The sequence below is a fragment of the Prunus avium genome, chromosome 3 (genome assembly GCF_965620075.1).
Source record: "Prunus avium chromosome 3, drPruAviu1.hap1.1, whole genome shotgun sequence".
NCBI lineage: Eukaryota > Viridiplantae > Streptophyta > Magnoliopsida > Rosales > Rosaceae > Prunus > Prunus avium.
In genome coordinates, this window is record NC_142286.1 from 35,413,589 (window position 1) to 35,431,888 (window position 18,300).

An 18,300-nucleotide genomic window follows, 5' to 3' on the forward strand; every position below is an offset into this window, starting at 1 on the left:
CAAAAAATCAAGAATATTTAAAAAATAATAATAAGGTGAGGCGGCGTCGTTTCAAGAGGTTCATCGAGGAAACAAAATTGTAAACGCACGACCAATAAAAATACTATATATTTTTTTATATAGAATAAAAATACTATTTGTATAAAAAAAAATATTAAGGAAAATAAATATATTCAAACATTTTCTTTATACAATATCAAATAAATGGGTTCCATGGATTAAGTTTTTCTTTTTTCTTTTTTCTTTTTTATTTATTTTACAAACAAGATTAAGTTGTTCATGTTTAAAATGACTCATTTATTAGCCATTTTAGGAAGTTATTAATTAATTTTGGGAAACTTTTTAGCACATTATGTTATTTTTATATATTTGTGTCCAGAATTAACATGTATTATAATAATAATGTCGAGTTTATGTTGTGTGGTCAATGATGCCGCATCGGTATATAATATTGTGTGGTCATAGTTATGTGTAAAAAAAAAGTTTATTAATTTATGCGACATATTATATTATTTCAATTAAGTATACAATAAGGTTAGGGAGTGCACTTGGATGTTGTTTGTGCCTAATAAATCTTGGCCAAGGAAACTGAACGTTACAAGTCATTGTTCGTTTCCTCGCCCCTAGCACCTACCCAAGGCCGAACGTTACAAGTCATTGTTCGTTTTCTTTTGGAAACAAAGGTGAGTTTGTAAGGCAAAGTCATCATGGCCTCGGTAACATCGGCCAAGGACAAACTCCTCAGATATACGGCCAAGGCAGGAGGGTCAAGAGGCGTCGCCATGCAACGTTAAGGTCTCACACTTCATTTAATGAAGTAACGCCTCTGACTACAGTAGAAGGCCCATGACTCACGAAGAAGCATTTAATGAGCCAAGAAAGAGGGGACGTGATTGAAGTCAGGATGTGGCGAGTAAAATCAGGGATTAGGTGCGAAAATCCCACGACTTGTAAGGTTAAGCCACCAACCATCAAACCAGGGCATTAAATGCTCCTCCAAGGCCCGAGACGCAGAGCCCACCATCAGGGCGGCGGCCGGGGTTTATGGGGGTCACACCACCATGCTTCACATTCCCAAATGTCGATTTGACTACCCACTAGCTCTGATCAACCTCACCATGCAGATTTTCAGCCTCATTGTCCTCTCAAGACCTTCCCTATAAATATCAGGCCCCAACTACATTTGAAGGGTTCAACACCAAACACAAGCTTCCCCCGGAGCAGATTATATTTTTAGGTCATTTCCTTCAGGTCATTTATTTTCTAGTAATGCATTTTCAATACTTTTACTTGTTTTCTTAAGAGTAGTGGCAGTTTGTAGAAAAATTCATTCATCAATATATCATACGACCCTTGATTTTCAAGGCGCCGGAGCACCACCTTTGTTACTCTTTCGTTCATCTCATATATCATACGACCGTCGCTACCCAACGATGCGCCGGAGCACCACCTAAGAACCACTATCATCATCACCATTAACGGCCTTGTAACTTAGGCCGTGAACCTGACGGCCGAGATCAGTTCCTCTCTCGGCCACAGTCACTCGATTAGAAGTTAGATTTGAACAGGTGCACCCTTCATCTATTCACCCAATCAACTCACCCTCAAACGCACGGTAAATCGTGCTGGCACGCCCGCGCACCACCACATGGCACCAAAGAATGACGACTTGTGTTGACGCAGATCCCCTCGGCCCGGAGCACCAGGCCGCGAGATTTGTGAAGCCAACAGATGTGGGTTCTAGTTCAATGTCTTTTATAAGTTTGTTGTTACAAATGTTTAGACAATATTGAAAAAATTAACTTAATTCATAATATGTGTAAACAAAATAAAAAGTTTATTAAGTTATCCTATATATTGTTGTTGGGGTTTTTTTCGTTCCGGCAACTACAAATGGGCTGGGCTGCCGTAAGGAGCAAATTGGTGAAATTACCCCGTGTTTGAGTTAGCGAGAACTAGGCCCAAAGCATCCCAAAGGAGTAGCAAGTCCCAGGGGAGTACTCTGTTCTTCTTCCAGCGGCTGCGTGTTTGGTGCTGATATTTCCGACAGCTTGACGAAGAGTTGAAGATGACTTGCTGATGTTTCTGGCAGTTTGAAGAAGAGTTGAAGATGACTTGCTGATGTTGATATGAGATTGTATGAGCTTGGCATGAGAGCTTAGAGTGTGGGAGCTAAAGACCCACAAGTTTAGCAAATGAGAATGCATGTGCTTGGCTTGGTGTTGGATATGCTTAAGTTTGGGGTGTTGATAATTTGTTGTTTGTGGCTATGGCTATGAGGATTTAAGAGTTTCAAGAGGAGGATGGGAGGAAAAGCTTGAGATTTGAAGGCTATGGTGTTTATAGCTTGGAATGAAGGAAAAACTTGGAGTTATGCTTGGTGAGGCTTTATGGATTTAAGAGTTTCAAGAGAAGAAGGATGGGGGGAAAAGCTTGAGGCTTGAAGGCTATGGTATTTAAAGCTTGGAAGGGTATGAGGAGGAAGGAAAATCTCGGTTGTGATGGTTGAAGAATGGCTGGGACGGCTAGGATGGCTGTTGGAATGCTTGCAGCAGCCAAAGGGAGGAGGGAAAGTGGTTCGACGGTTGCTAGGGTGCTTGAGCAACCAAGAGATGTTGGTTGACAGCTGCTGGGATGCTTGCAGCAGCCAAAAGATGGAGGTTGATGGCTGGGATGGCTGCTGGAATGCTTGCAGCAACCAAAAAGAGGAAGGAAGATGAGTTCTCATGGTTGCTGGGAGGCTTACAACAACCAAGAGATGATTGATTTTGGCTGGGCAAATGCCTCCCAATTTATAGAGGGTGAGGGTTTTCCTTTATCTCTAATAGGTAAAAGGAAGTGTTGGAGTTAGTCTATTTCTTATGAGTAAAAAGGAGCATTGGGACATTCTTAATTCTAACGAGTAAAGCTAAGCATTGGAAAATGACTATTTCCAACGGGTAAAGGGAAGTGTCGGAATTGGCTTGTTTCCAATGGGTAATAGGAAGTGCTAGAAAAATGCTTATTTCCAACGGGTAAAGCTAGACATTTGGAAAATGACTATTTCCTATGGATAAAAGGAAATGCTTGGAAAATATCTCATTTGCTTACCCACATTGGAGAACTCTAAGTAATGGGCTTAGACTTTGGTGCTCCCAAGTAGCTAGCCCAAAGTCTCCATTATCCAAGAGCTTCCGTAGGCCTTGTGGACCTCTGTAACCTTCCACTCCACAATCCCTCATCCAAGCCCCGTAAACCACATGACTTGGGTTAATGTAAGCTTGATAAGTGATTGACATATGAAAAATGTATTATTGGCTTCGCATGGCATGGACACTATTATTTATTTAATGAATTAATTCACAAAATACAGCTTGGATTAACGCATGACCAACATTTTATGTTATATTGGACTTTAAATGTCTTTGGGCTTCTCGTGACTTTTTTGGGCCTAAACAATTGTATTATTTTGATTAAGTCTAAAATGAGGTTAAGGAGTGCATATCAATGAAGTCTTAAAAAAAAGGCCTAGACGGGTTAGGTCAAGGGTTTCAAATTATAATCTCAAGCCCTATTCAATTCAAGAGCGAGTCGAACCAAACGGACCTAAAGAATGGCCATGTCGAACTTTGGCCCATTAGGCCTTGAGCTACCCACTTCAGCTCATGGACTTAGGGCCAAATGATGATCCCTATCTTGAGTTTTTATTTTGTTTATGCATTAATAAAAAAAAAAATTTGTTCATGTAATTGATTCAAGTGGTTAAATCTTATGTGTAGAGACATTTTAGTCTTTTTCTATGCTTTGAAGAGTATAGGAAAATCTCTAATTAACTAAGAGCGTCTAAAATGACTAATTGGTCTCACATGTGATCGACACAATAAATTGTTTAGAAAACCAATAAATGTCTTGATTAAAAAAACACTAACTAATAATGACTTGAATTAGTGGGTTACAAATGACGGAATTTAATACTGCGATTCTCCTAAGAAATTCTAGCCATTCTCTCCTTTTGTGAGCCCTAAAGGAAAACTCCATAGAGGGGGAAGAGGAAGAAGCATCACTGCCCCTCCTCCTCCTCTCTTCTCGTTTTTTTCTTTTTAGGTTAGTGAATAAGTCCATCGGGGCGTTTTGAGAAAAAGCCCCTTGTGGTGGTTTCTTCTGAGCTATGATTAGATTGAAGTTCCCCATCACCCTTTTTAATCTATGTTCTTAATCAAATCATGCTCCCAAAATTCGCTCCTTAACGCCGCTCATATTCTCTAAATTTGATTCTACATCGTCTTTGACAGAGGTTGTTGTAAATCACCAAATTGTTCCTTGGCAAAGTTGTTGTTTTCGCTTATTTGTTCGCTCTTATGCCCAGGTAAATTGTTGGAAATCATATTTTCCTCATATCTATTACGGATGTCATGGTGGGTGTGGTTGCAACGACGCTTCTTCAAGTGGTGGTGGTAGGATTCGTCTAGACTCATGGGTTGTTTTAAGGTTTTGGTTATGTTGGGTTTGTGGGATTTGTTTCGGCTTATGGTTAATTGTGGTGATATGGGCTAGTAGTTTTAGTGCGGCTTTTGTCCGCGTTAGTTTTGTTTTTAGCATGTTAATTTGTTGCTCTCTTAGGATTGGTATTTTAGATGTGTTGTTGATATCTTTGATTGTACCGTTGAAGTTTATTTAATGAAGTTTCTATTTGATTTATAAAAAATAAAAAAAGACACAATTTGGATTTCTATAATTTCAATTTCTAGCAATTGAAGATTTCAGTGTTTGAATTCATGTATGTCGAATTTTGTAAACGACACTATAAAAATTGTGAAATGACGCCTATTTTGGTGGAAATTAAACTCAGGATTTTAATGTCCAATTTCCACAATTTTTTCTGCCCATCGTTTAATAAATTACGCGTTTAAGTTGTCAAACAAGGAAATTATCAATTTCCCCTATTAAATTCCCGACTTTGAGCTAAATTCTGAGTTATTTTCTCTCATCCAAACAAAGGACACGAGTCAAAAATAGAAATAGAAATTTTAAGAAAACAGATCGAATGTATACAGCTCTTTTTTTTTAAGGGTTAGAAAAATGTAAATAGCTCTTGAGGTAAAATTGTTTCAGCATAGCATTTATTATAAGGACCTAACTGTTAACTGTCACGACTCACGAATAAATATTGAAATAAAAGCCACTATGTGTCTCAACTCTTCCCATATGTTGGAATTGACATGAAGATTGCTCATGACATCTCTCTTTTCAACTGGAGAAACAAAACAACATCATTCGTCCCAATTTTAGTACAATAACATTAATGAAGGATATTCCATTAGTAATGAAAAAGGGAGTTGAGGAGAGTACGCAGTAAAATCAACCCATTGAAACTATAGGGGACGGATCCCCTCAACTCCCTTTTTATCTCTTGCTCATAATCAAAAGTCAAAAAATTATGTCAATGGAGTCTAGTTCAATTAAAAATGGCATTGACTTGTAGATCAGTAGTCTCAGGTTTGAACTCCACGATGGTACTTTAATAGTGTTTGTATGTGAAAAAACCCTCTCCTCTAATATCGCTCGTATAAAAAAACAAAGGCAAAGGATTATTAAATATATGAAATTTTCAACTCTACTTTCCACAAGGATAAGATGATAAAATACGGTTTTTCTATATTGTTGATGATAAAAGCCTGGTTTTTTTAAAAAAAAAACATTTTGACTTGCATAGTATTTATTGCATATAGCTACAAACTGAGCCGGAGGCAGACATCCATATACCATATATATCATAAAGAGTGAGCACACAGTTTTACCCCAACCAAACCTAACACCAAACTTACCTTCTTCATGTCATAAAAACCATCTTAACTCTCCAGCTTTCACTTTTACCTATCCACTTTGAACAGCTTTCATAAAAACAGTTCATGTGTAAAAAAAATTCATGGTCTCCACCTTACACTGTTTCTATTTAAATTCGACACCATGAATTATTATTTTCTTGTGTGTAGTCAAAATCTACACCATGAACGCAACTACGTCCCAAAAACCAAATCGAAACAGAAAAAGAAAAACTTCATAGGGATTTTATAAAAAAACATATTCAGGTGAGAGAATCGGACGCAATGTGTAAGGCGTTTATGTGCACTCTTACACTTGTTAAACTAATAATGAGAGATAGAAATTGAATCAGTCATTCATAGTAAAGTAAACCTGCATGACTAGCAAACTATCGATAAGATCGAAGAATGGCTCCACAAAAAGTACATATGATGGCTCTCCAAGATTTCCAATAAAATGGGACGTAACAAAATCTTGTAGCCGTCTTCATGTCGGCAACACTCGCTCCTCCGCCGCACCGTGAGCATATCCCTGCTGCCGGCTTGCTCCGCCGCACTTGCCTCTTCTGATCCACCAGAAAACAGAACACCACCATTCTGTTTTGGTTTCGGTTTCGGATTTTGCCTTTTAACTAATTTCTGAGGAGAGCACCCAAAAATGTGATGTGTTGCTTTTTTGGGAGCTGAGAGCAAGTGAGAACTACAAGTTGAGAAATACGAAATGGAAATTTATTGGTTTATATAATACATCAGAAGAATTATAGGTCGAGCAAGTTTTATGGTCATCTTGATTTTTGACCGTTGGATCAGTGTGGATTTGTAAGGTTGTGGGATGGAGATGTTCGCGGCTTAAGCTCCTGTTGCAGGCCTATATATTTTCGCCAACTGGCTGAGGATGAAACGATGGACAAGGGATCTTGGCCGTACGTGTGGGTGTAGATGAAGGGCTGACAGTGATCTGGTGATTAATAGGGTTCAGCTGATTCAGTTGGGAATGAATGTGGGTGGCAGTTGGTAGGTCCTTGGTGGTGATTTGGATTTGGAGTGGGCATTGGCCGACTCACAGTCAAAGCATTGTAAATCCACGGTCATCTTTCTTCCAACTTGGAAAATAAATAAATCGGTTAAGAAAAAAAGATGTTAACTTTTGTTTGTTTGCTGGGAAAATTGGAAAAAGATTTTGACTTTTCCACCACATGCGCATGCTTCAATTAATATTTCGTTGTTTGTCTCGTCCAAACTTGTAATATCAGCAACAGAATTTTACCCTAAAACGATTAGCTCAAATTGACTCAACCAATATAAAACGTCACCACATGAAAAATATGCCCGTTTTAAGGTGTCATCAAATCACATTTAAAACTTTGGTTGAAAAATCAATTTTATAAAAATACCAAGAGTATCAATCAAACGAGTAATTTCCCATGCGTATTGGATGGTACACCAGCACATACAAAAATTTATCGAACTTTTTTCTTTTCTCGAACTTTTTAGTTTCCAACTTATATGATTTTTTCAGCTACAAATCACAATCGTTTGCTTAATAGTTAGTGGCTACAAATTGGTATTGGGATTACCATATTCATGAAATATGTCCATTCTTAAATTCAAGGACCTGCCAACTTATACCATCATCATATATAATTAAAAGATTAAAAGTAGAATTATCTTCCTTAAAAGAAAAAAAAGGTTATAAATAGAACTTTTAAAGCTATACTTCTTTTTGAAGGATCTCAGCCATACATTTTCCTTTCGTCTCATTTTTATAACGTGACACCATACAAGCACATGTATTTCTTAACGGGTAAGGAATGTAAATTAAGATGACGTGACACCATACAAGCACATATATTTCTTAATGGGTAAGGAATGTAAATTAAGTTATCCAAGATGAAATGCTATGAATAAATTCCCATAAATTTATTAATTAATCAAGTAGTTCGCAACTTTTTTTATAAAATGTAGGGTAGGTTAGTTGACAAAGACAATGAACCCGATTTTTTACACCAAAATTCGATTCCCTCTCTATAGTTTGTAAGAAAAAAAAAATTGCTCAATTTTTAATTTAAATTAATGATGTAAAACTTCAATATGACTCGAATAAAAAAGAGAGGCGGGTACTTCACTTAACAGGTTCTCAAACGGCTATATATTTTTCAAAGGGGATTTTACTAAAACACCCAAAATGAGGGCTGAAATTATAAAAAAACCCAACACCCAAAACACTTTATAAACACACCCAAAACCCATTATTACACATACTCAAAACCCATTTATAAACACACCCAAAAAATATACAATTGTTAATTTTGGGGTTGATTTTGGGTGTGTTTCTATGTTTAAATAGTGTGTGGGTTTTTTTTATAAATACATGTCTAGGATTGGGTTTATTTATAATAATCTATTTTTCAAAAATCAGTTTTGGTCCGTCGTCCCCATTTTCATGAAGCTCGTCTTCAAACGCCATTGCAGCTCTCTCACATCCTTAAATCTACAGAGCACCAAAAACCCATCACCCAAACAATCCCAAATCCTCCGACTCTGCAAGCTGGGCTTACTCTCCGATGCGATTCGGGTCCTGAACTCCATTGATTCCGGCGAAATCACCCTTAAACCAATCCTATACGCTTCGCTCTTACAAACTTGCACCAAAGCTGTTTCATTCAACCATGGCCTCCAAATCCATGCGCATGTCGTTAAGTCTGGCCTCGAAACCGACAGATTCGTTGGGAACAGCTTGCTTTCTCTGTATTTCAAGTTGGTTCCCAATATGTCCGAGACTCGGAGAGTGTTTGATGGTCTTTTTGTTAAGGATGTGATATCATGGACTTCGATGATAACTGGGTACGTTCGGGCTGGAAAGCCTGGAAATTCAATTGAAGTGTTTTATGATATGTTGAAGTTTGGGATTGAGCCAAACGCGTTCACTTTGTCTGCCGTGGTTAAAGCTTGTTCGGAGATTGGGAACTTGAGGCTGGGCCTGTGCTTTCATGGAGTGGTGGTGAGACGTGGGTTTGTTTCAAATCATGTTATAATTAGTGCTTTGATTTATATGTATGGGAGGAATTATAGATCGGAAGATGCGCGCCGGCTGTTCGATGAATTGACTGAACCAGGTGCTATATGCTGGACGTCGGTTATTTCTGCGTTCACAAGGAGCGATTTGTTTGAGGAAGCATTGGGGTTCTTTTATTTGATGCATAGATATCATGGGTTGTCTCCGGATGGTTTTACGTTTGGGACGGTTTTGACTGCTTGTGGCAACTTGGGGAGGCTGAGGCAAGGTAGAGAAATGCATGCTAAGGTAATTACACATGGACTTTGTGGAAATGTGGTTGTTGAGAGTAGCTTGGTTGACATGTATGGAAAATGCGGGTCAGTAGAGTATGCTCGGCGTGTCTTTGATAGGATTCCCAAGAAGAACTCAGTTTCTTGGTCTGCGTTGCTAGGAGTGTATTGTCAAACTGGAGACTTTGAATCTGTCATTAAGCATTTCAGGGAAATGGAAGAGGCTGACCTCTACAGTTTTGGAACTGTTCTTCGTGCATGTGCAGGTTTGGCGGCTGTACAACAAGGGAAAGAAGTGCACTGCCAGTATGTGAGAAGGTGTGGTTGGGGAGATGTTATTGTAGAATCAGCTTTAGTTAATCTTTATGCAAAATGCGGTTGCATAGATTTTGCCCGTAGAGTTTTCACGCAGATGCCAGTTAGGAATTTGATAACATGGAACTCAATGATTTGTGGGTTTGCTCAGAATGGTGGAGGTGCAGAAGCTCTTAGAATATTTGATAGGATGATTAAGGAGGGGGTTAAGCCCGACTATATCAGCTTTATTGGGGTTCTTTTTGCTTGTAGTCATGCAGGTTTGGTTGATCAAGGGCGAAACTATTTTATCTTGATGACAAAGGAGTACGGGATTAAACCTGGGATTGAACATTATTGTTGCACGGTTGATCTTCTAGGCCGTGCTGGGCTACTTGAAGAAGCTGAGAATTTAATAGAGAATGCAGATTGTAGGAATGATTCTTCTCTTTGGGCAGTTCTTCTAGGTGCTAGCACAACCTGTTCCAACTCCACTACTGCGGAGCGCATAGCCAAGAAAATGATTGAACTACAACCTGACTACCATTTGAGTTATGTTCTTCTAGCTAATGTGTATAGATCAGTAGGCCGATGGGATGATGCCTTGGAGATTGGGAGGATAATGCAAGATAGAGGGGTTAAGAAGACGCCGGGTAAGAGCTGGATTGAATCCAACAGTAAATTGGGTTCTTTTCTTCCTGTGGGTGATGTGGAAATTCCAAGAAGAATAAATTTTCCAGTTGTTATGGATATTGTTTGAAAGTGAGAAGAAATAGGAGTGAACCAACAATCCACTGTCGACCCATCCTTGATAAGATACTCACATTATGCAATTCAAGAAATGGTTGGTGGAGGCAATTGCATTGATGCATTCTTCTTAGCTTTTCTCACTTCAATATACAACTGGGAGTTCTACATTTTTTATATCATGAGAATTTTGGTTTAATCTCATTTTGTATGGTTAATTGGTGAGTGAGAGTAGATTTTGACCTGGACTTGTCAAAATAATCGGTTATCTTTTACTGTAGCAATGTTCAAATGAGATACCGATCACTTGCAAATTTTGGCATATCAGCCTGCATGAAAAATGAACAAGCACATAAAGCTTAAATCAAGTAGCAAAAATTGCATTCAGCGTTGGCATATTATTAAGATTTAATTTAACAAATGGGAAATACAATACATGTTTCGTCAAACCCAGTACTTTTTATACAATCTTCAAATTATTCAGCTGTTTTCCTACCATACATACACAGTATGAGATGCATGCGCAAATGCTTTTCTGTACAGTGTAACGCCATTGGGAGTTTTTCACTTCAAATAATTACAAATCCTCAAGATCTGAAGTAGTTTCATCAGGCTCAGCTTTAGTTTCGGAATCCGTTTGATGTTCTGAGTCGAACACATATTTCATCTCTTGGCTAACCAATTTGGCAAGGTCATGCCTATTGGCATCTGTATACGCATCTCTTACAGCTCTGAACAAGGATTCATTTGGCTCTATTTCTTCATATTTCATCTGGCTGTATATCCGCTTAACACCTTCAACCATACCAGCTTGACCGTAACAACCCACTAGGTTAATATACGTTACGAGGTCTGGTTCCAGGTCTTCATCTTGCATTTTCATGAACATGTTCAGAGCCCTGTCAATTTCCCCGGCTGCCCCATAAGCATATATAGCAACATTGTAGAGAAAAGAATCAAGTTTTACATCAGCTTTTGTGAATTTTTCGCACGACTCGAGCGCCATAGCATGCATACCAACCAGAGAGAAAACATAGGTGATGATAGCTTGCCTAGAGTAACGTTTCCCTTCATTGTAAGATGATTCAAGCTGCGTTTCTGCTTCAATTGGAATACCTTTCTTCAATATAGTGAATAATACTTTAAAAGTTCCACTATCAGGCAAGAGTTTCCGAGTTACCATCTCATGCAACAATTCTCCGCATTCACGTAGCTGCCCGTTAATGGCATAACATGACATTACCTTGTTAAATGAACCACAGTCCCTTATTAGACCTGAAAGTTTCATTTCCTCTGCTACATCAATGGCTTCATCAAGCATGCCCACATTCTTGTAAAGATAAATCATGATGGCATATGTTATCTCATCTGCCCAACCCTTTGCTCTCAATTTTTCAAAAATCAATTTGGCTTCAGATACCATTCCAAGATCTGCATAGAGATTGATCATACTGTTAGATGCAACAATATCTCGGGGACCCTCTAGATCTTTCAGCCTCTCATAGAGTACTTTTGCTCCATCAAGGCAGTCCACCTTACCATAAGCCTTTATCAGGGATGTAAGAACTATCTGGTTTGCAGAAATCCCAGATTCTTCCATGTGGCGAAAATACTTAAGTGCTTCTTCAACTCTGCCAGATTCTACAAATCCATTGATTAAAGAACCATACACAAATTCATTTGGTCCTACTCCTGAGTTTACCAAGTCTTGGTACAAATCAACTGCATCAGAAAGCTGGCCAAGGCGAGCATAGCATGCAATAAGAGCAGAGAAGGCTAGAGAGTGTGGCTTGAAACCCATTTCACGCATTTCTGTTAAAACATCCCTTGCCTGGTCCACCAAATCACCTCCTGAGAACATTTGAATGAGAGAATTATATGTGCATTTATCAGGCCAAGTCCCATGATTGCTCATGCCCTTGAAGAGAGAAAATGCTTTATCATAAAGCTTTGCCTTACCATAAGCTTTGATCATAACATTATATTCCACAACATCCTTCTTCTGTCTCACCGAGTCTTTCTTCCTATAGAATATGGCCTCAGCTTCAGTCCAAAATCCCTTTTCAGCATATGCATCTATAATTGCTGCACATGTCTTTGATGAAAGCCCACCATTTAATTGACATTTCTCATAAAAAACCTTCGCCTGATCAAGCTGTCCCTCATTAATATACATCTTGATTACACTAGGAACAGAATGCTCATCAATTCGCACACCAGATTTCTCCATACTCCGAATCACAGTTTCCACATCTTGGACCATGTTTCTCTCACATAATACATGAAGAACTGTCCTGTGAGATACAATATCTGGGGAAAGACCCACCTCTCTGATTTTCCTATAACAGTTCAGAGCAGCATCAATGTTCCCTGCATCAGCATACAGAGACAGAAAAATGTTATAAGTTCTTGTATCAGGAGATATTCCCCTTTCTTCCATCTTACTAAGCAAAGCTTCCGCTTCTGACAAATGCCCATGACTTCCACAAGTAAAGATCATAGTATTGAAAGTAATAGCATCCATTGCCACACCAGATTTCATCATTTCTCCAAACACATTAGCTGCATCATCAAGACGTCCTGCCTTCCCATACAAATCAATCAAAGCATTATATGTCGATGTTTGCCGTGGTTTTCGGATAGAGTTCTCTGTATCCGATGAGGCCTTAATCTTTGAATTGGGAATTCTCCCACCTGTCTTGAAAAGCTCAGTGGACAAGAAATGCTTAAAACTAATAGGCTCTAATCCAGAATCATTCACAGAATCACCCATAGAATCCAAATCAAGTTCATCGAGCTCAATCTTGCCATTGCACCAATCCTTATAAAACTTATCTGCCCTATCAAACTCCCCTGCATCCTTCAAGGCCTTAACAACCGTATTCATTGTAACATCATCCGGGAAAATCCCCCTTAGTTTCATGTGCTTGATCCACAAAAGCGCTTCTTTCACAAGGCCTGCTTTCCCATACACATCAACTAGCATTGCATATGTATTGTTTGTCGGCAGAACACCTCTTTTCGCCATTTCAATCCAACAAAGCCTTAATTCATCCCATTTCTGAGCCCTACCCAGCTTTCGAAGCACCACATTATAGTGTATTACATTGGGTACATACTCCTTTTGTGACTTGAACCACTCGAAAACACGAACAACTCTTTCCCACCTTTTCTGTTCTTTGAGAATCACAGTCTGTTCTTTTGGATTCAAATTTTCGCCACACGAATTAAGGGTCTTTTCAACATCGTTTTCGGACTGTAAAGACCGCAAAATCGAAGGCAATACGCCTCCATACGCCTTCTTCTTACCATTAATTGAAGAACCTTTTGTGGGCAAAACCAATGTTTTCGAATCACACTGAAGCTTAAACCCTACAAAAGCCCTAGGACCTCTCGAATTCTGCTTCTGAGCTCGTGAAGTCACAACATGGTCAATATTTTGAGGAATGGACAAGGCATAAGGAACAGGATACAGTTGCCTTCTTGCTAAGCCGTGATTGTGGTGAGTAAAGTTAAATTCTAGAAAGGCCCTAGTTCTGAAAGGACATTGGGGATTTCGAAGCTTACTTGGTGAGAAGGTGCGGTTGTGCATTGAGCTCTGGAAACTTTCTTGCCCTAATTCCATGGAACTGCAACTCTGGCTGTGAAGCATCATGGCTTTGTGCTTTGAGTTTTGAAACTTGGTACTTGGGGCTCAGGGTTTTTCAGCTCCTAAAGAATTAGGTTTAATGGAGGACTTAAGTTTCTCATTCCTGCTGCAGCCCCTGGCAGTTGGTCCTCTTTCATGTAGAAACAAGCTGAGCCTCAGGGCTAAAACCGACAAAAGAAATTTTCGAAATCTTCGTTTTTTTATTGAATGTTTTTTTTTCTGTTTCAGTCTTTGAACTTTCGTCTTATCTTTATACTTTACCAAAAAAAAGAAGTTTATTATTAAAATAATATTAGACAAAATATTCTGTTTATCCCCAGAAATAATATTTTTTGTTTTTTGTTTTTTGTTTTTTTTAATGTGACCATGCTCATAGCCTTCGCAAGACGGCGGCCATGATTTTTATATGGTTGGCACTGAAAAAATATTGGAGAGGAAAATTGTTATGGCATTTTTTCTTTGATTGTATTATAAGAAATTAGGTCAAGTATGAGAGTACTCTCTCACAAAAAGTGGGTCTCGGAGTTGAGACACATGCAATGCTTAATGTTTTTGAGACAGCCCTACACAAGACTGATTCACGGGTCTTATTAATGCTTGCTTAACAAAGTCATAAGAAATTCAAAATTGTACGAGACAATGAAAAGAAGCCTCTCTAGCTTGATTTATCATGGGCTCTGTGACTAAAATTTCAACTATTCAAGGACCAAAAGTATCAAACATAAAGAGTGTTTCTCTAGAATCAAAAACGGGGAAAACGATATTTCAAGGTTGGACTCAAAAGAGGCACCGTCCATCTCTGACTGCACAACTTAACAAAATTCACTACTATACGAAATCCTTTGGTTTGTGAAGAAACCATTAAACAAAAAGAATGTAAGAGAAACCGTGATCCTAACAAGTTGCTATCCAAAATCCTTTTGGTTTTGGTCATTTCACATTGCTGCCATCATGGTACTTCTTGCTGCCTCACGCTTCACCTCTTCAGCCTTTCCACTGCCTCTGAAATACGTGTATACTTGCTGCGAATACGATACGATGCAAGAAGAGTAAGTTTCTCCAATGAGGGGAAGAAAAACGACAGAGTAAAAGCCAGGAGAAAAATGCAAGTCCATTAATCATCTAACCTGAATAACCCAGATGCTGAGGAGTGTTTCACAGACGAATAACCCAAATCCAATGAAGTAAAGTATCTGAAATGAAGAAACAAAGTCTTGACGGGGTCATCAACTCAAAATAAAACTTCAAGATCAAACCACTGTCATAGCAATCTAACAGTTCTAGTTCTTTCCATCATATTGAAATTCTCATCACTAACACCGCTAGATTGTTGCCTAGCTGAAAAAGAGACTTATCTCTGTTGCAATTATTCAAGGAGAATATCCAAGCCAACATAGAATAATGAAAGCTCGAAACTTACCCCAACCCCAGCATTGTAACCCAGCAGTTCTATTGCAGGCAAAATACCTCTGTACACAAGATCACACCAAAGAAAAATCAGTTTCAGGAGGAAATATATTAGTATATATTTGTGATTAATAGAAGAAGATGTACTACTAGAAGAAGGCAAGGTTTTCTATTGGGAGAAAATTTTAGATGACAAGATCTGCTGGACATTATCATGTTGGATGGCACATCCCTTACTCATTTGTACTTATTCCCCCTTCATAAAAGAAATAACTAATGTAACAGTAGTCATTAGTAAACCCCGTAGACTGCACAGTTAAGAAAACTTACGTGATAGATTTCCCTTTGAAGACAATTGGAGGAGCAATTACAGCATAGATGCAAAACGCAATGTGGAGCTGCAAATAGAGAAACAGGGCATAGAAGTGAGCCAATTTTCACATCATCTTGAATGCAGAAAATATAACTTTAATAAGAACAAAAATATACGTACCAGATAAGACAAGAAAAACCCAGCAAAACTCAGAGCACTGTCAGTCCTGTAAATAGACAGCACACAATTACAAGTACGAATCCTAATATGTTAGGATGAAAAAATAACAGAAAAAAAAAGAAAAAGATAGAAGATATGCTGGACAAATGTTGTAGAAGTACAGTCATCAAAGTGATCATTTGCATAGGCCTGAAGCCTCATATACAGTTTTTTTCATAGTGATGACAATAAGGTCATATCCATAGAATCATAAGTACCTCATAGCACGATAAAGCGGGCGATACCAGAGGAAATAGGATAGCGGAACACTTGCTATGAAGTAGATTACAGCCAGAAGCCAAATTATTGGACCTGCAAGAAGATAAAAGTTCAGACTAAATTATGAAAGAGTTTATTTATAATGGTTAATGCGTCTACACTAAGTCACAGATCAAACCTTCTCCTTTGAACCAGGCTACGGTAACAGCCAGAATATTCCAGAGAAGACACACAATCAAACCTGAACAATGCCATAAGCTTAGTCAACTTAAGCAACCACAGAAAAATTTGACTTAATTAGTTAGATCATCTTTTTGTACAAACAATTTTTAACTCAAGCTACTAAAGTAAATACAAGGAAAAGAGCGAGAAACAAAAAATCTACAATCAAATATCATCTGGCCATTGAAACAGCTGTGCCGACTATCACAAAAGAAAATAAACAAAAATTAGCATACCCAGATATGTTGTGAACGCAACATACTGGATCCTCTGTAAATGGATTGGTATTTCGTTTGCAATGTCATGATGGATGATGGGGAAAAATGGAGGCCAGTTTTTCTCCTCTATAACAATTCCAGCTGCCAAAACAAAAAAAGGGAAATTACAAATTGAACTTTGGTGTCATAGTCTCTCTCAAGCACATATCAGAAAATGGATAAACCTCGTGCTATGGCGTCTTCCCGCCGCTTTAGTTCCTGAAACAAGATGATGGCATTATGAATTCCACTTACTAAATACAAAATTAATTTGTCTAAAAGCATAAAATTCTCAACTAAAATCAATGTTGCACGTCAAAATATAAACTAAATATCGACATACCCGCAATAAATTGATAATTACTATAAAAATAACGGTCTGGGACTCTGTTTACAAGTACATCAATTATATTTTATAAGCCCTTTGCAAGCATCATATGAGTTATAATGGGCAATTACCTGTTCCTTCTTTTTCAATTCAGCCTCTTTTGCGTGGAGTTCCTTCTCCTTTGCTTGTAAACTCTACAGTAACAAAAATAATAAGAAACAATAAATCATTGCTCGTTGACAAAAATAAATAAATAAATAAATCATTGATCGTAAATAACAGATAGAAAACTTTAAAATATGATTCAACATCTTGCATATGCTGAACAACCTTTGAATTATTAAGAGGAATATCAATTGTTGCATTGCGATCATAGGGTTCAGGAGGAAGAGGTGAAAGCCTCGAGTTTGCAGGGGGGACACTTCCAGGATTCTAGAAATTTAGAAAAACGCAATAAGATGAAGATTACAGAAAGGGAAAGAAAAAAAAATCATCTTTGCAGAAATCATCTTTACAGAGTCAGCACATCAGGCAAGCACAATCACACCAACAATGCACCATGAACCCATTCAGATTCTTGAGTTCTACATAACCCAAAACAAACAAAAAAAGTGCCTAAGATCCGAACCTTCTAATTGTTTCCCTTTTCTTTGTTTTCTAAGCAACTAAACTGACCATTGAATAACAGAAACAAAGAAACTAGAGATGAACATAGCTACACAACCTACATTGTGGGTTTCAATTCACCGCGGAATCAAATACAAAACAGAGACCCAACCAGTGAAATGAAAACACATTGAAGATTTCAAACTATAAGCCAGGATTTCAACATATCATCAATTCCAATTCCCAAAGGATCATGTATATGTAAATACATAGAAACGTACAGAAATCGCGATTGAAGATAGAGACTTCGGTCTATAGACACAAAAACACGTATGCGTAAATGCAGGTCTGTATCGGAACTTACCGCAAATGGATTGACCTCTTCATCGGCGAAAGGGTTAGAATCGTACCGATTCATGGGAGCGATCCAAGCTCTGGTGACTGTGAAATGACAATGGGCTCTAAATTGGGAATGTGGGAGTTAGAGTTTTCGGTGATAAGGATCGTCGAACATGGAAAAACGAGAGAGACGGTTTTTTCTTGTGGTTATTGGTTTTAAGGAAGCGAGAGACAAAGAGAGGCTCTTGGAGCGTACGGCCTTCGTTTTAGTGGAGCTGTTTGTTTCCTGGGAAAATTGAACCAGAAAATCAGAGACGAGATTATAAAGGGTGTTTGGCGGGGAAGGCCTATAAGTCTGTAACTTATTACTGTGCGTGGCGTGGGGCCTTTAAGAGAATATTTCAGTCTTCAGACATTAAAAAAAAGGGCCAAAACTATATTTTAATAATATTTATTTCTCTACAGTAAGATTTGGAGACAAATATTTTTTTGTGTTTTTTAATCGGTTTTTAATTTATTTAGTGCTATTTATAATTTATATACATTATAAGACTGTCACACTCACTATGTTTATTATTTATAATGTATTGTCGAAAGTAAATAAATATTTG

The 18,300-nt window shown here is 38.1% G+C and overlaps 4 protein-coding genes across 6 annotated transcripts; 1 reads left to right on the forward strand and 3 right to left on the reverse strand.

Moving 5' to 3' along the window:
* Positions 1-6,017: 6,017 nt before the first annotated feature.
* Positions 6,018-6,516, reverse strand: LOC110772236 (uncharacterized). The gene has a single exon (XM_021976661.2). It carries the CDS (start codon positions 6,395-6,397, stop codon positions 6,191-6,193), a length of 207 nt encoding a protein of 68 aa, XP_021832353.1. The 5' UTR covers positions 6,398-6,516; the 3' UTR covers positions 6,018-6,190.
* A 1,668-nt stretch (positions 6,517-8,184) lies between these two features.
* LOC110772220 (Pentatricopeptide repeat (PPR-like) superfamily protein) lies at positions 8,185-10,307 on the forward strand. The gene has a single exon (XM_021976643.2). It carries the CDS (start codon positions 8,245-8,247, stop codon positions 10,141-10,143), a length of 1,899 nt encoding a protein of 632 aa, XP_021832335.2. The 5' UTR covers positions 8,185-8,244; the 3' UTR covers positions 10,144-10,307.
* A 182-nt stretch (positions 10,308-10,489) lies between these two features.
* LOC110772218 (Pentatricopeptide repeat (PPR) superfamily protein) lies at positions 10,490-13,974 on the reverse strand. 2 transcript variants are annotated; one of them, XM_088250896.1, is made up of 2 exons: positions 12,090-13,974; positions 10,490-11,981 (listed from the first exon to the last, which is right to left on the reverse strand). In XM_088250896.1, the coding sequence occupies exons 1-2, from the start codon at positions 13,783-13,785 to the stop codon at positions 10,708-10,710; spliced, it is 2,970 nt and encodes a 989-aa protein (XP_088107022.1). In that variant the 5' UTR covers positions 13,786-13,974; the 3' UTR covers positions 10,490-10,707. The 2 variants fall into 2 exon arrangements, with proteins under 2 accessions (XP_088107022.1, XP_021832331.2); XM_021976639.2 differs by having other exon boundaries at positions 10,490-13,974.
* Positions 13,975-14,419: 445 nt separating this feature from the next.
* SCAMP3 (Secretory carrier membrane protein (SCAMP) family protein) lies at positions 14,420-18,055 on the reverse strand. 2 transcript variants are annotated; one of them, XM_021976640.2, is made up of 12 exons: positions 17,715-18,052; positions 17,075-17,176; positions 16,876-16,938; positions 16,602-16,635; positions 16,396-16,518; positions 16,116-16,178; positions 15,937-16,030; positions 15,680-15,725; positions 15,517-15,584; positions 15,200-15,248; positions 14,907-14,972; positions 14,420-14,801 (listed from the first exon to the last, which is right to left on the reverse strand). In XM_021976640.2, exons 1-12 carry the CDS (start codon positions 17,766-17,768, stop codon positions 14,715-14,717), a joined length of 849 nt encoding a protein of 282 aa, XP_021832332.1. In that variant the 5' UTR covers positions 17,769-18,052; the 3' UTR covers positions 14,420-14,714. The 2 variants fall into 2 exon arrangements, with proteins under 2 accessions (XP_021832332.1, XP_021832334.1); XM_021976642.2 differs by lacking the exon at positions 17,075-17,176 and having other exon boundaries at positions 17,715-18,055.
* Positions 18,056-18,300: the final 245 nt, after the last annotated feature.

Bases quoted from the DNA above. Each gene is read 5' to 3' on its own strand.
- SCAMP3 (XM_021976640.2), bottom strand. From the start codon at position 17,768: ATGAATCGGTACGATTCTAACCCTTTCGCCGATGAAGAGGTCAATCCA. The intron at 16,636-16,875 runs GTAATTGCCCAT...ATCTTGTTTCAG, and splicing joins AATTGAAAAAGAAGGAACAG to GAACTAAAGCGGCGGGAAGA. The intron at 16,519-16,601 runs GTTTATCCATTT...TTGTTTTGGCAG, and splicing joins GGAAGACGCCATAGCACGAG to CTGGAATTGTTATAGAGGAG.
- LOC110772218 (XM_021976639.2), bottom strand. From the start codon at position 13,785: ATGATGCTTCACAGCCAGAGTTGCAGTTCCATGGAATTAGGGCAAGAA.
- LOC110772220 (XM_021976643.2), top strand. From the start codon at position 8,245: ATGAAGCTCGTCTTCAAACGCCATTGCAGCTCTCTCACATCCTTAAAT.
- LOC110772236 (XM_021976661.2), bottom strand. From the start codon at position 6,397: ATGGTGGTGTTCTGTTTTCTGGTGGATCAGAAGAGGCAAGTGCGGCGG.